The 17,982-nt window shown below is 31.3% G+C and overlaps 1 protein-coding gene across 1 annotated transcript; it reads right to left on the bottom strand.

Annotated features, from left to right (window-relative positions):
- Positions 1–7,032: 7,032 nt before the first annotated feature.
- LOC123658036 lies at positions 7,033–17,428 on the bottom strand. The gene is made up of 14 exons (XM_045593518.1): positions 17,194–17,428; positions 16,766–17,057; positions 16,261–16,439; positions 15,505–15,664; positions 14,567–14,704; positions 13,985–14,070; positions 12,550–13,618; positions 12,406–12,485; positions 12,153–12,321; positions 11,310–11,482; positions 8,916–9,526; positions 8,707–8,823; positions 8,517–8,624; positions 7,033–7,357 (listed from the first exon to the last, which is right to left on the bottom strand). The coding sequence occupies exons 1-14, from the start codon at positions 17,326–17,328 to the stop codon at positions 7,276–7,278; spliced, it is 3,399 nt and encodes a 1,132-aa protein (XP_045449474.1). The 5' UTR covers positions 17,329–17,428; the 3' UTR covers positions 7,033–7,275.
- Between the last annotated feature and the right edge of the window lie 554 nt (positions 17,429–17,982).

The following is a 17,982-nucleotide window of genomic DNA, read 5'->3' as shown; positions in this document are numbered from 1 at the left end:
GAACCTGTTACATCGGACGATAATGTCGAGAACATTCTAGAAGGTATGAGAAAGAAAATATTCTCAAACTTTCTCGAATATCCTAGAGCTCTTTGAATATATGTATATGAGCCCGATGTCGCCCGCCAGAGTTAGTTCGATTTGAACAGCGAAACAAGCGATTTCGAAACGAAAAGGAAAGAAGTTATCTGTGAGCCTTTATTTTGAAGTATCACGTGTGAGTGTTTTTAATAGTGTTTAATTAATTCTCGATTTTGAAGGGAAGAAGAAAAAAGTTGTCCGTGAGCCTTTATTGTGAAATATCAAATGTGAGTATTTTTAATAGTGTGTTTAATTAATTCTAATGCTTTTTTATCTTTTCTTTTAATTGTAATTTCCTTAACCTTCAAATAATCGCGCAGTTTTCGGAATCTTGTGCTACACTGTACCGGGTAGCTCATACTGAAGGAACGATATGCTACAACCAGGAATTGTTGGATACGCAGATAACAGTACGATTGTTGAGAGATATTTGTCCTGCGCAAGAGACAGCAAGGATGTAATACGTTCTCAGAGAGAGACCATGGTAGAGCGAACGAACTCAATAGGGGCAGACATATGCATTAACAAAATATTCAATATAGAACATTACGAAAAGCTATTTTTGAGACGGTATAGTTCGCGTCATGTAAAAAGAACGCTGGCCTTGAAGCTGCGCAGAAGCGATTTATCGATCTATTTGGTGGTAAAGGGTAGGGGGACGGGAGTGTTTATCAGGTGTCGCATGCTTGCCGGTGTGCTATTGGTTGACAGCGGTTGACAGTTCGACGTCGACTCAAATTATTATCGCGCACAAAAGTTATAAATTACGAAACGAAATAGTTTTACATAGAGAAGTGAGAAAAATTATTTATAATATATAATTCGCGTCATGTAAAAAGAACACTGGTTGTCAAAATGCGCAAAAGGCGATTTACAGTGCTGCCAACTCTTGAAAAAACTTTTTCGTACTGTCCATTTTTTGAAACAATCTTATTTGGTAAACAAACCACTGTCAATCGTAATTCACGTTTTTTCCGCATTTATCACTTACTTTCACAACACATTAGCATACGGACACTTGTAAAGCTCCATTTACTATTTATATAACTAAAAAAAATATCAATTTATCATTTTAAATACATAAAAACTATTAAGATACAAATATCGAGAGTACAGATAATTAATATTTTTGAATACGACATTTCAATAACTAAAAAATTTCTTAATGCTTTTGTTTGAAAAAAAAAAATGTAATTTTGTAAAGTGATAATTATTATACTTATTTAGTCCGAAGTATTCGCACCGGTATTTTTATTATTTTTAATGTATCTACCAATAACCATTATAGGAAGCCGCGAGTGAAAGCCTAATTAAAAAATAAAACAATAGTACTTTTGTGCGCGAGTATACGTATGCGCAAACGCACCCCGTCCATTTTCCTTCAGCGTTCTTTTTACATGACGCGAACTATACGCACGGTTCTGTCCCACTGTGCGGCGTCTGTATTTCCGAGTTCATATAACCCGAACATGTTTTAAGCGCGAGTGAACAGGCTTTTTCTGACTGATCTCGCTCCATCTTCGACCTCGTCTCTGCTCTAGAGCTAGACTGGGGTCAAGAGTAAGCCCATAACATAATTTAAAAAAAGATTCAAAATCGGTAAACCCAGTAAAAAGTTATGAGGTAAGACACGTTAAAAAGGGATACAGTCGAATTGAGAACCTCCTCCTATTTTTGAAGTCGGTTATAAACCACAAGTTTTGAAGAAAGCGCTTTGGTTCAAGGTGAGATAAAAATAACCATAAAAAATCCAATGTCTATGGTAGAAACTTAAGAAAAGTTTAAAGTTATACATATGATAATGAACCAATAGCTCAATTTTATTTATTACCCTATTTGTTATCCCAAAAATCAATCCAATTAATACGCAAGTAAAATACATTTACTACCTACTTATACCTTCTAATTTTACTATTATCCTAAAAATTCCTTACTATCATTAGTTTATTATTCATTTATATAAAGCGTGTGAGTAAATGAGTCATTTGATATTTGTATGTTATGAGCATGTTAAGAGGTAGGTAGCTATTCTACATTCAAAGCAAACGTTGTTATCTAGCAAACAGCCTTGCAGTCACACGCTAGCTTGTAGATACTTTGGACGTTTCGGTTCGAACTTCGTGTTTTGTTTCGACACTATAAAATAACCGATATCGGTAAGTGGTAAATTTTTTCCCAATTAACATTTTGTAATAGAAATATTTTTATATCAAATAATTTAATATTTGTAGTTAATGTTTTATCTTACTACATATATAAAGTATTGTAAAAATGATGTCACCAAAAGCGATATTTTTAATCAGAACAGCTTAAACACTTTAATTATATCATGATGTATTCTTAGAAATAGTAAAGTTAATATGATATCATCATTTTTAAAATACCGTTGGCCCTTTATTATTACTTACCTTTGAATTCACTTTAAAGTAGGTTAAATAAATAGCTTCGATTACTCACATATTCGTTTTTCACATTATGATAACATTAAATTACGTAGCCAAATGGAATTATTGATTAAAACATTTAAAATGACACATTTCCATGTCAACAATTATAAATTCTATACCTAAATTATTAAAAATTATTAATAATAAGTAGGTAAATAATGCGATGATGATAAATTTTGCAAATAAATTCCATTAGTTTATAGTAAATTGTTCCGTTGTTTATTCGATATTGTTTCGTGAACCGAAAATCGTACGCATTCATATTTCGTAACAATAAACAGGTTTTAAAGTAGACAGGCAGATAGGACGCATCAATTCACACTACTCGCACGTAAACAAACTAGACGAGTTGTCACGTTACCTGTTTGAATATAAAATTTGTTAGAGCTATATAAGAAGATACTTAGCATTCCTTCACCCAAAGAAGAAACTTTAGAAGCGCTTTCACTTGGAACGATTTTAAAATTAATCTAGATATTATTTATTACATGTTACTTATTAATGGAAATAAGTTGGACATTATAAATAACATTTTTTCCTACATTCATGATAAAGATTTAGAAAAATCAGCACGTTTTAGTTTTAATATGTATTTTATGTGTAACAAATGTTTAAGAATAACATGTTAATTTTATTTTTATACTTTAAATCACAAGTCACACTAACGAAACCATTAATTTACGAGTTGTATTACAAAAATAAACTAATATGTTCAAGAATGCTTGTTTTATCCTATATTTATAACATAACAGAATTTAACGATCGAGTAACGACGCAAGTTATACAAACGATAGTGAAACAGATTACTTTATCATCTGCTTTAATAGTGTATTATTATTTTTACAGATAATGGTGAATATAATTTACTCGATAATATGGTTAATAATCTTTATATTCCTCTCACTGTGGCTCGCTGCATTAGCCTCTGGCTTCTACATTATACTGCTCCCGTTAACAGTTTGCATCGAAGGATTATCGGTAGGTATTCGTTACATAGTAATAAAATACACGAAGTAGAGAAGTGAGAATTCAATGCGGTTGAGGTGTGCCAAATAAATTTAGTACTCGACGCGCTAAGTAAAATGTCACATTACAAGTTATATTATTTTAATTAAAATAATTAATGCGACTTCACTTGATAGTCATATACCTATAACTTAAGCGAAAATTTGTAAAAATACTTGTAATAAAAATATTACAATAGATGTGTTTGAACTGATCCTTTGAGTAATTATGTGCCAGTCTAACAAGTATAACCGCATTAAAACCGGATTACTATGAAAATTTTATTTAAAATTTGAATTGTAACTTTATTAAATTAGGTACCGTAAAACCGTACGACTTTGCCCAGTTTTCTTGCGAATTTGAATTCAACTTTAATTTTTTTTTTTTTTTTTTAATAATACTATTTCTAATGTGTTATTGCACTACATAATAGGTAAATGTAGTGTTCTTTGCAGAGTATGTATTATAATATCAAGATAATGAATATTTTTGTGCCAAAAACCTCTATTTGGACACCGGGCCAAATATATAGTACTTTTTACAAGTTTGCCCATTTTGCGGAAACCTTTGTAACTTCCGTATTTTCTACCTTAAGAACACCAGATTTGGGAATAGTTCTAGAAAAATGCTTAACCTATTATAGGACCTTAATAATAAAAGTTTAAATATTTATATTACCTGTCAAATTTGAGTGGGCAGTCAAATTTTTTTTTTGTGATTTTTCATACAAATAAAATGATAAACAAGGGTTTTCACATTTTTTATTACTAATCAGTACGGTGACGTACTTGATGTTACTATGACTTATTTCACTCTTAAACATTAATCTAAAAAAATTGAACTATCATACAATTTGCAGTAGTGTAAAGTACATGCACGTATTACTGGGTAATTTTCCATCGAACAAATCAGTCCGTGAATTTTGTTACATATTTATAGACTACCATTTTTTCATCCATTTTCGTCATGGGGCTGCCATAATCTGCTGAAGCTAACAACACATTTGCCAATTTTCTTTCTCTTCGTCAGTGAACTTGGTTTGTCCTCCAAGTGATTTTAAGTGAATTTTCTTAACTTTATTTAATACCGTTCATCGAGGGATCCCGAACCTCATTTCTGCCTCCTGATTTGACATCCTGTTATTTTCTATCATGTCAACCGCTAAATCTAACATTTCTTAATGTTCTTCTTTTCTTTCTTGTGTTTTTAGGCTTAGTATTATGCATCCTGAGATAAATATAAAAATAAATAAATTCAGCAAAATTAACAAATACTCTTATCCAAAATCACCCTTATTATGTTGCAAATACATTCAATGAACCTTTTCAACAAAATTTTCATTTTCAGCTCATGTATTGATTTCAAAATTAAATTACAAAATTAATGAAAACAAAGGATTATGAAATTACTATTTAAGTATGCACTTAGGTAGTTTCGAAATTAATGAAAAAAATAGTATCTACTTATCTCGAATCCAATTTAACATTGAGGTGACAACCTTAACGACAACATTTTGGTGGACAAAGTTGTAACAACTACTTTGGAAAAACTAATTTGACAATGCCCACCATCATATTTTTGAATTTAAGAGAGATTTCGCATCGGATATTCGATCTTTCTTGTATATTTATCACAAGCTACCAATGGTCAAAAACTTGCCCACCTTGGGATTATTACAAATCGAGTTTTAAAGAGAGTTTTTCACACGAATTTTGGCCCGCAAAATATACCACCAACTTCAACACAGTTTAATAGCCAACTGAAATGACGTAAGAAAAAATCAGTTAATTAGTATTGCAGGACACATATTCAATTTTCTTCCATAGTTTAAAAACTAAGCACAGCAAAAAAATATTGCCGGTTTTTTAAATATTTGTGAAAAGTACCTTGCTGAGCAAACTCAGATAAGCTGGGCAATCTTGTAAGGTTTTACGGTACGTATAGGTACATATGAGAAGAACAACGATAGATGCACAAAAAACTAGCATATAATTTATTTACCTATTAATATAATATAGCATATCATCATTCATCATTACAGCCTATACAGTCCACTGCTGGATATAGGCCTCCACAAGTTTACGCCAAAAATAACGTGAGCTCATGTGTTTTGCCCATAGTCACCACGCTGGGCAGGCGGGTTGGTGACCGCAGTACTGGCTTTGTCGCACCGAAGACGCTGCTGCCCGTCTTCGGCCTGTGTATTTCAAAGCCAGTAGTTGGATGGTTATCCCGCCACCGGTCGGCTTTTTAAGTTCCAAGGTGGTAGCGGAACTGTGTTATCCCTTAGTCGCCTCTTACGACAGCCACGGGAAGAGAGGGGGTGGCTATATTCTTTAGTACCGTAGCCACACAATACAGTAATATAGCATATATTTTGATGCAATATCAATATTTATTATTACACAGACTATTTATTTACATATATGTAAGTGATAAAAAAAAATGTTGTCTCTTTTCTGATGAGCCAGTCAGTCAGGGTACCGGTTTTCAGACTATCTCTACGCCCGGGCATTTCCTCAAGAGGATGATCATTTTAATTTAGATCCTCTGGGCAATGACCTTAAGAAACAGTTAAAATACCTAAGAATGTACTGTCGTAGTGGTATTCTTTTCACGGTGATTGTCGCTTTCGTGCAATAGCTGTAAATATATTCTACTCTTATTCACTTACGAGTGAATAGTAGCCCAACTCCTGATAGCAACAGATAGCGCTAAATGTTAATGCTAATAAGATAGTACCTCGAATTTCAGTTGGTTTTTTGTATGGTGTACCAAATTATTAAATGAGAAACTAAATTTTTTTACTACTAAAATATATAATTATATTATTTAAATAAAAAACATATTATAAGCGAGACAAATACGCAGGTGCCATCACTGCCTGTGAACTTGTCATAAAACTTAATAATATACATAGTAGGAAGTTGAATTATTTCGATAATATCATAATTATCGCGAAAATTATCATATGCACTAAAAACTAATATGGTTAATGTTGGCTATGTAAATTAAATTATGTTACAGAATTTACATGTAAATCAGTTAACCAAACAACTTCCTATTAAAAAAATTATGTTTTACATCGAACGCTTTAGCTATATTTTGTCTTCTATATATCTATTCTTGTGCATGATATTTAACATAAAAAATTAGGTAACTATACTTTTTACAAAAAAGTCATGGATTAGTCTAAATTTATCAATAATCTTTTTCAATTTTGTTTCAGGGCCTCACAGACTTTTTATTATCACTCATACAATTCCCGAAGTACTGTGCTCAAGCTATGGTGGACGGAAGAGGCTTTCGTTAAATATTTAATTTAGTCATTGTCTTATCTTTCATTGGTATTGTTAATGTTAATATTATTAACATAATAATGATGGTTACGCACTTACTGTGCCATAAATAATAAAATACTCTTAATCACTCACCATTATAATAACGTCCAATACATAAAAGTTAAGGATTTTTTAATGTTTCGTTAATAAAAGTCTAATTTAAAATACTTAAACGTTTATTATTTATGATTTTTGTCGAGATGTAAAAACATGTTTTAAAATCTTTTAAACTTAGAACTGATAAAGAGGCTTATCATTTAAAAATAAAAATAACTAACAGTATAATGCATTACGTAACGTATCGTTTCTCGTTTTTTTCCCTTTTGTTTAGCAAACAAATTTTAGTTCATGCAAATTTGATAAAATAGAACAATATAGTTATTATATTGAAAGTTTTTTGGTTATTCTCTACTAGCGTCGATCACTAGTTGAACGGAATCCTTTAAAACATTTCCTTGTTCAATGCATTTGGTGACGAAAGTCCTAAAACAAATTATTAGCAATAAATACATTTAGTAATAATTTGCAAACAACGAATATTTGCAACATTAATTTCTCGCAATTCGTATTATTCACATTTATATGTTACAAATGTAAGGGCGCCTTCAAATTAGAGGCGTGAGGAAGCGCTGCAGTGGCGTGACTGGCGCAGCAGACGTGCGTCTATAATGCTTTCGCAAATTCTAGTGACATTTGCCAGTTACGCAATGGATTTTCTACATAAAAGTATTAAGCTCTTGTTTGTCAATAAAGATTAAAAGCGTGTCACTTCCTTACACAAAAATGACGTGCGCGTGTTACGGTAGTGGCGCTGCGACTGCGCTTTTAGAAATTGTATGGAAACTAGAGGTGGCGCGGCTAGCGCGCCACAGGGGCGCAACTGCAGCGCTTCCTCACGCCTCCAATTTGAAGGCGCCCTAATAGCTAATCACAGCGGATGCATGTAATCCTTTTGAAACGTCGAATTCAATTAAAAGTTTCCATTGTGATTCTCAGTTCTTGTCTTGGCGATATTATTGTATAGTAGTGATGTTAGTTCCGTTAAAGGTATACATGGTTGCGGGTTTCATTTTTGCTTGAGAATTAATATTTATATGTGTTCAAATATTGCATATATATTATGTTATTATTATAACATGTATGTCTGAACGTTAGTCCTTATGGATCTTCCTAAATGATGGATGATGATGAAGCACATATTAACGAGCTATATTTGTGTTACATATATTTGGCAGTTAAAACAATATAATCAAAAACTTTCCTCAAGTGTAGTGATGATGACTATGTATGTATGTCAGTAACTAAAACGAAAAAAGCTTATTACTATTATTGAAACTAAAAACTACTATTTAATAGCATTGGAGTAGCCCTTACCTTTCTTCTAACTTTACTAATCCTTCCCGTACCTATTTAGCGCAACAAAATTATGACAAATGAAGCAGTAAATAAGGTTGTATCAAAACGTAGCTAATATATCCATAATTAATCTAGTAACATATAAATATGAATTTATTATTTTGTCTCATAGTGGTAAAAATAAAAATCAAAAAGTGCACATGGTTATTTTAAATTTACTTGGTGGCAATTTCTTATAAACTCTAAAGTTTGTGTGTATTATTAAATGATTTAAAAATTAATATACCTGTAACCTTCTAAATCATTATCTTCTAAAACTATTTCTCCCAATTCTTCTAACTTCAAGAGTTCCTGTATTCTATATGCTGAATCACTTGATTCTCTGCTTAAAATGCTACATAGAATGGACAAATTTTATTTCAAAATTTAAATAATATATATTTCAACAAACCTAAATAATAACAAGTTATAATTACCTATTTAAAGCATCACACAAATTACTTAAATATAGGTAAGTATCTTCTGCTATGTGTTGCATTTCTTGTTTCTTATTATTTCTTTCATTTGAACGCAGAGTCGTGTAACATTTTTCACTGTAATAAAATAATTAACTGACTTCAGAAAAGGACTTGCTCGTCAGGTGTAAAAACAATTATTTAACAAAATTATTTTTAAAATTATTTACCAAAATCTGTGAACCAATGAAAAAGATTCCCTAATATTATGTTCTATTTTTCCAATAATATCTTTAAAATGTATATACGTTTTCTCTGCACTGATTACACTTTCTTCGTTTTCAGTACATCTATCGGAAGAATTAAGCTCTGATATATCTTCAGCGTCATACATTTCATAATCGCAACCGTAATATTCGTTTTCCATTGATTCATAGTCGAACTCTTCAGTCTCTTCAGATACCATTTCATTTCGGTAAGCAGAGTTTTTACTTATCCAGCTATCATAGGCAATTTTTTTTTCTTTTAATTTATTTTCAATTTCTGGACATAGCGTGAAATTTCTTATAACTTTTGGTTCATTAGCAAAATTATTTTCTTGTTCCGAATTATATGTATCTACATTTTCATTTGTTTTACTAACACTTTCGCAAACATTTTCTGTATTTACTGTTTCAAAATTGTCTCGATCTTCAATGTTGACATCACCGTCAAACGGTTTATTTACATCAAGATCGCTATTAGTATTTTCATTTCTTTTCAGACGAAGGCTCATAAAAAAGGAAGATTCAGGGTCTATATTTTGTATCACTTTCATTTTGTCTGAAAATTCTTCCTTTTCCTGAAAAGTTGGTAAACGAGTTTTAATATAAGATACCATTACTACACTCGCGTGCAGCTGAATCGACTCAAGCCGTATATTGGTATATAAGTTTGATTTTTCGGAAAATGGCTTATCCGATTTTTGTAAAAGTTTTTTTATTCGAAACACATATATTTTTTTTTTCATTAATATACCAATTTTCAAATAAACAATGACAAAACTTTTTAAATAAATACGATCAAACATGAGCGTTACGGAAATTACTCGTTGCGGTACCCACGAGTTGCGAGACTAATTAATCATGTATAAAAGTTCACGTGACCCATATTTCTTATCAGTCACTCGTCAGACGTTGACTGGTACACATCTCCTTAAGTTCCCAGTATTTTAATCGCTCTCCAATGGACACTACCTCAGAAGCAGCGACCCAAGGTGTAGCTTTGTTGCGCTTGCAACATAATGGCCATAATCAACGGCAAGTCGCTCGTGAACTTAACATGAGGCAATCAGCTGTTTCACGAGTATACAGAAGGTTTTAAGAGACAGACACCGGAGCATATCTGAGACGGAAGACCGCTTCATTATCTCAACTTCGTTGAGAAATCGCCATTTCAGGGGCGTTGATGTGCAACAGGAGCTCAGAAGGGTTCGAGGAGTGGCTGTCAATCAGTGGACAATTAGAAGACGCCTGAAGAAAGCCAATTTAACTCCTAAACGGTCAGCCAGAGGCCCGAAACTGACCGCAGTTCACCGTCAAGCCCGACTTCAATTTGCTCGTGAACATTTCAATTGGACTATTGAGCAATGGAGCGTCATGTTGTTCACTGACGAGAGCAGAATGTGTCTCCATGGCAACGACAGAAGAGACTGAGTATACAGGCGTCCAGGGGAACGGTTCTCGCAGTGCTGTTTCGCTGAAACAGTATCATATGGCGGTGGTTCAGTCATGATGTGGGCTGGAATATCATATGAAGGGAAGACCGAGCTTGTTTTCGTGCCTGGTGGTGGTCGGAGTGGTGGTCTAACAGCTCAAAAGTACGTGGAAAACATTATCCTCGATCATGTTGTACCTTATACAGGGTACATAGGAGAAGATTTTCTATGGATGCATGATAATTCTCGGTGCCATACAGCAAGTGTTACTCGCCAGTTTCATCAAGAGGTGCAAATTGAGACGATGATGTGGCCAGCCCTCAGTCCTGATCTGAATTGCATTGAGCATTTATGGGACGAGCTAAAACGGAGGGCGCGAGCTAGAGATACGGCTCCATCAAGCATCGTCGAACTCAAAACTGCGCTAGAGGAAGAATGGAATATGATATCTCAAGATTTTATCAAAAAATTGATAAAATCAATGAAAAATCGCATGCAAGCGAATCGCATAAAATCTAGGGGAGGCAATACAAAGTATTGAAAATTTTAATTTTCTTTACTTTTATCAAAAATAATTTTTTTATTCATTATGTTGTTGTTTTCATTTTTCTTCATTTTTTATGCATTTCTGTCAAATTAAATTTTATCAATAAATACTCAACCGATTTTTCTCATTAGGCTAGCATTTTTTAAGAGAAAAGATTAGGCTTTCAAACAAAAAAAAAAAAAACAAGAAAGTCAGATAAGCCATTTTCCTAAAAATCGAACTTTTATACCAATATACGGCTTGAGTCGATTCAGTTGCACGCGAATGTATATCATTCAGGAGCTAATTATCAAAGATGGACCATTTCCGTCATACGTCATTATTCGAAAGGTTGTACGAGGGCATAACACGCGGTATGAATTGTCCAGAGCTATTAAATACCTGTAACAATTTCTTGTTCGACGATCTTAACGTATAGCTTCCATGGGAGCTAATGTTACTTTCAGTTTTTGCTTTCTTCTCTGGACTTTTGTTAGTAAAAGTCACGATTTTACATTCACTTTTAGTAGCCATTTTATCGTTGACAGGGTTCACTAGCTCTGTTATTGCCTCTACTACAAAACAAAATTATACAGTAAATCATTATTACAAAAGAAATATTTTTAGTTTCCTATATGTTTTTAACTATAGAGTTGATGATAATAGTAGTAATGTACGAAAATTATGTTTTTGTTTAACGATTTATTTCAGACAAACTTTAAATGTGGAACACGATAGAGTAGCAGCGGTTAAAAGTGTTGACAAATATCAATATAAAAAATATAAAAATGTAAAAATATAAAAATGTCCAACTATACATATTTATTAAGATAACAATTTTGATGTATATTATGGTTCTTAAAGTAATTTTTAAAGCGTTTGAGATGGCTCTATGTTTTATTGGAAACGGAAAAAAGATCTAAGCGCTTTAACAATGAAACATCTGTAGAAAATCATCAGTAAGTATAAATAGAAGAAAAAGTTGATTTTTTTTTTACATAATACACTAAAGATTCTCATTTGTATAAGTTACCAGAACTTCTGTATTTCAGATGACAGCTGACAAAAATACACTTTCATATTTTTTTCAATAAATACATAATTATATAAACTCTATACCCAAAGTTGTAGTTAGACTTAAAGTCTGAATCCGGAGCTAGAACACGGTCACGGGTAACTGCGCCACCGGCCCAGTCAAGAGTTATTAAAATAAATTTAGTTTAACTATTCATTTTTTCCACATACCATTGCTTGATTTCTCTTGAGTTACGTTGTTTTCAGTTTCAGGAAGTATATCGGTATATGAATCTTCAAAGCGACTATCGGAATTTACATTTGTATTCTCTATATCACTTAACAGTTTAGAGAGAGATTCTGCGGCAATCTGAAGATCCTCACTATTATTTAACAGACCCTGTTAACAAATTAAATTATACTATTTCCGTGGTTTTTGTAACTATAATATATATTATGGTAATAAAAAAATAAATATATTAACCTGTAGTGCATCTATTAAATAAACACCGTAACTATACATTTCCATATACTTTTGTGGACTAATGTCAATTGTAATTTTACCTAAAAAAATACAAAACATTAAAAAAGGAAAGTTTTTTTGATACTTTATTTACTTTATGCGTACCTCTCAAGCCACCTATTACGAATAAAACATTTAACAATTTGTTCGCCGCATCAACTATGTCATTGTCGTTATGAAATTTTCTTTTTATGCATTCTGTCGCTTCATAAATCGTCCACGGCGGAGGCATAGTATCTAGTACAAACGGTGGATCCTGTTGTAATACTTGAGTACTAGCTTCTTCTATTATTTGGACAAATCGTGAAATGAACTCATCACATTTTCTACTTAAGCACTCTTCCATATCACTACTTGTCACTTCGAACATTACATTTTTATCTTCAATTTCAGTATTTTCGGGTAAACAATTCACTTTAACTAAATTGTTTGTTTTATTTTCTACTTGAGTATTATCCATTTTGACATTGTTACTTGTATTTGATTTTCCTGTAGATGTCTTTTCAATTATAGAGTTGTCATCAAAACTATTTTGAACTAAGAAATCTCTATCACTATTGCAGTTTGGCAGATGGCTTTCCTCACTAATATTATCACTTTTCGTTAGTTCATTGTCATTAACTTTATTCAAATTCGAAATTGATTTTGTTCTAAGTTTATGCCCCCTCAATTTTTGTTTCTCAGTATCTGGTTTTGTGTTAAAACCATTGGACAATGTTCGGTTCAAAGTTGGTCTTGTATTTTTATTTAACATTTTTTCATCATTATTTGATGATGAAGTCCCTATTCTTTTATCATTGGCATTTTGTAGTAAGTTTATTGTATTTGTTTGAACACCTATACTGTTATTATTTTTCAGCATTTCATTTGTTTCGACTATGTTATCAGATGCACTATCTTCAGGTATATTAATTGCTTTAGAATATTTTTCGGTAGGGTAAGCCATAGCATCTTTGCATATATTTTCTTTAACGTGATTTAAACTAGGTTTGTTTACATCATTGGGAATAGTAATTACTATACTTCGACTTAATGTTAGGTCTTCAAGACTATTACTTTTAGGGGCATTCGACACAGTCTTACTCAATATATTTTTAACTTGATTGACTGTCAGTACTTGATATTGTGTATTTCCTTCTAAATTATGAAACTCTATATCATCAGTTAAAAGCACCTGAGAAGGAATATTAAAACTTAGTAACTTAAAAATATACAAAAAATGTTACTAACATTACTATTTCATTTGTCAATCCATTTTTACTATACATATAACCTACTGATTATTACTAAACATTTTGTATGACATTCATGGTATTATAAGTAAATAGGGTTTTTTTATATCTTTTAAATATCTTATAAGTTATAACATACACACATGGTCATCTGTTCCTATGATAAGCAACTTAATGCTGGTGTTACAGGTAACAGAAGCCTGTTATAACTATTTTTTTTTTTTGATAAATATACATGGAAATAATATATATATACAATATATACAAATATTCCTGTGCATAAATAACAATATAGTAAAATAACTCACCACTGGGTAACCTTGATCTGTTAATATTGTACAACAATTCAATATAGCGGCTCTGTCGTCATTACTTTCTTGTTGATTTTCTGTACCTAAAAAATGAACAAATAGACAAAGAACAGGTAATAAACAACGGCATCCATTACGAACTTCCATTGATATATTCTCATTGAAACTTGATCAACTAATTCATCTAACTAAAGCTAAGGTTAAGATGATCGCCTCCCTTTTTAGAAAAAACCTCACAATTACTCCACATAAATTATATATCATTTTATAGATAATTCCACTGGCAACCACAACTAAAAAAATATTTTTGTTTTTGTAAATTAATAATATATTAAAATTATATAATATATATATATGACGGCTTTAATTTTGAAACTAAATCAACATGATTGACGGTTGGTAAATTTATTCTTCAATTTCAGGCTAATTTTTTCTCAAATCAATGGGGGTGAAAACACGGGGCCCAGCTAGTGGTAATATAATTATATAAAGCAAGGATGAAGTTTTATTTAGAATTCCTTTTATAACTAAAATGTGTTTAGAAATATTACCTTTGAAATAAATACATTGATTACTTACCGATTACTGCGATATTTGCATCAACTTTTTGTAAAACAAAATATGCAGCTCCATAAGCTTGAGTTCGGAGACTAGACTTAGTTGCCATTTCTATTTTATTCATAACAGCTTGAGGTACCATTAAGCGGCATTGTTTATCTAAAACAGCAGACTTCTCTATGTAACTTATTTCTTATATTATTTTATTGTCCATGACATTTAAATATTTATATTGCATTAATTGTTTATTTAATCACAGTTATGACTAAACTCTTGGGTCATGTGTATCAACATAAAATGTACCCTGGATTTTGAGATCTCCAAGAAAACTCGAAAAGATCTTCAAGAACTGAAACCCATACATACTTTCGGGAACAATACTATTAAAAAGATCCCGAACATTATTTTTTTATACAGACTGGATAAAAGTTAAAGGTATTAAATAAAACCACAATCATGTAAAAATACCTAAGCTGTATACCAAAAAGAAGCAGTAGTTTAAGTTCAGTTCTACCAATCTTATGCAGCATAAATTACTGCTTCTGTTTGACTGACTTTCTGTATATGACTTAGGAACGGTATGCAGTATTTGTGATATAATTAAATACTTCTTATATTACCTTGTAATAATTATTTTTACAGCTTATGTTTCAGTCTGTAACATCCCACAGCTGGGCATAGCTGGGCATAGCCCTCTTTCTCCATGTAGGAGGTAGGTATTCACAATAATCACGCATACCAACGGCTTTAAGTATCCTCCGAGGCACATTGGAGAGACCCACAAAAACGGACATCCATCCGGTACAGGAATCGAACCCGCAAACCATCAGTATTTTAGGTAACCACATGCATCACTACACCAGAGCGGCTGTTTTTGTTGATTTATTTTTACAGGTTACATATAATTAATTGTATTGATAACATAAGTATTTAGAATTTTAATGTCAAAAAAATCTTACCTGAATTTAACAAAATTTCAAGAAAAGTAATATTGTTAAGAAGAACGTTTGAGTCCAGAACAATATACCAGATATCAAAGCTATTTTCCATCTGCAGGAACTTTCTTAAGGGTGATATATCTATTGAATCTTTAAAACTTTGGCTTCTATTTTGGTTTTCCTGAAAGAATTACATTTTGAAAAGATCTAATATAAATGAACATGAAAAACAAATAGTCTGCTTAGGAAGTCTGAGTAATGTAGTTAATACATTAACTTTATTGAATAAATATATAATAATGAACAGTTGTTTCATAGCTCAAATAACAATTGTTCAATTATCTTAACATAGGTATTATCTTTTTTACAATGTTAAAAAAATATGTTGTTTTATAAAAGTAAATAAATAAATAAATATTCTATGTATTTATTAACTTTAAATATGTAGGTGTATATAATATGTATATGATTATCTATGTGTTACTAACTGCCTACAATTCATTTGTTTTTTCTGTTTGAGCTAAAGGTGGAATATGAGAGAAAACCATTAGGTATTAAGTTTACCTTTTGTTTATATGTATATTATATATACGATCACTTCTGGACTCACCATCAAATTCGAGACAATAAGCTTAAGTTCGTAATTTTAAGCAAACAATGTAATAATAATGTAAATAAAAAAAGGCATGGGCACTTTAGTACCCATGGATGTTTTTGTTATGTATAAAAAAAAAATATATATATTTCATACAATTTTTAGAGTAAAAAGTTTCTTACCTCAAACCAAATGTCATCATCAACATCATCACAAGAAATAAGTTGGTGAAAAGGTGTCCTTTTATCTTTACTATTTATATTATTACTTGATTTAACATCAGATAGTTCTTGTTGGAAATCTTCAGCCTCTACAAGATAAAACAGGAAACATATAAATATAAAGTGAGCATTAAAAGTAGCTGAAAAAAATAATTATAAAATATACCTTTACCATTAAGATTGTTTGGTTTTCTCTTTTTTGATGATAAAAGAAGCCTCAAATCCATCGAATTTCTTGCATTATTGAATCTATTCCTAAAATTATTTTTTCGGCCTCTAAATGAACCTTTGTTTACTCGATTCCTTCTTTGATTTTCATTAAAAATTTTAAAACGGCTTGACAAAGGAACAGAAGTGTTTGTTACTGGCACATAGTCATTATTATTAAATGTGGTATTAATTACTGGTTGTTGATTTATTACATTGGGAGTCACAAATATAGGTTGTGGATTGAAGTTCCACATACTAGGGTTAACAGTTGGATTAACAACCATAGAATATTGCATAGGATTTATAGAACTTAAGGAATTAAAAGGAGTTGTATATGGGAAATTAGGTCTTGGAAACTGATTATTAATAATTTGTTTGTTATACACTTTAGAAGGTACCATTTTTCGAGAAGGTATTTTTTGTTTATTAGAATGTGACGGTATCTGATTTGATAGATCTCGTGGTGAGTCTTTGGGTTCAGGACAGTTATCTATTTGAAAACCTGTTTGACTTGCAATTATTGACGTTCTCTTCTTCGCTTTTTCAATCTGTAAAATTAAAACTTTTAATAAAATATTCTAGTTGATGCTCACCTCAACATGAACATCTGCAATTATTTACAACAATGATTAGTAATTTTAAGAAACATTGCTATTTATTTTACTCATTAATGTTTAAAATTACCTCAGTTTCGCTTAAATTCCATGCCGCTTCTCCAGTCATTGTGTTAAAGTAATAAATACGACCAGCATATGTATTTGACCGGCATATAATCCAAGAATTTCCTACAGATGTTACTACTTCCGTACTGGTAGACATATTAAAACCAAAAAATAAATAACAAACTATCGCCGAAGTTTTATTATACTTCAAATTGATTAATTTGTTTAATGGCTTTTAAGACTTCAAATAAACATTCGTTTTAGTTCAGTTCTTTGCTTAATGGCTTTTAGTTGTGTCAGTTTGACACATATCATTTCGCCAATGTCACGTGGGATGGAGAACACACGACGGAGATTGTTATTATTTCGGTGGATTTGAGAATATAATTTAGTTAAATTTTGAAAATACACGAAAATAGTATGTATTTATTCACAATACTCTCAAAATGTACAAAAATATAAAAATATTAATAAGTATATAACATTGTACTAAATATATATATATATATATATATATATATATATATATATATATATATATATATATATATATATACATTGTAATATTTACAATTTAATTTTATTATATTTAATATATTTACATAAAAAGGAACACAGAGGACTAAACACAAACATTAATAAAGATTCAACATTTATAGGGCGGGGAACTTCAGGAGGGAGTACGTCATACAACGGATGAAGGAGTTTGGGGCAATTAAACAGGATATGGGATGGGGATCCTTCATCTAAACCGCATTCACAGAGTGAATGGTCCCGTACTCTAATTTTTGCGAGATGTCTAGGTGTGCAC

This window comes from Melitaea cinxia, chromosome 11 (assembly GCF_905220565.1).
Source record: "Melitaea cinxia chromosome 11, ilMelCinx1.1, whole genome shotgun sequence".
Lineage (NCBI taxonomy): Eukaryota > Metazoa > Arthropoda > Insecta > Lepidoptera > Nymphalidae > Melitaea > Melitaea cinxia.
Note: the sequence above shows the minus strand (reverse complement) of the source record. Positions and strands in the feature narration are given on the sequence as shown.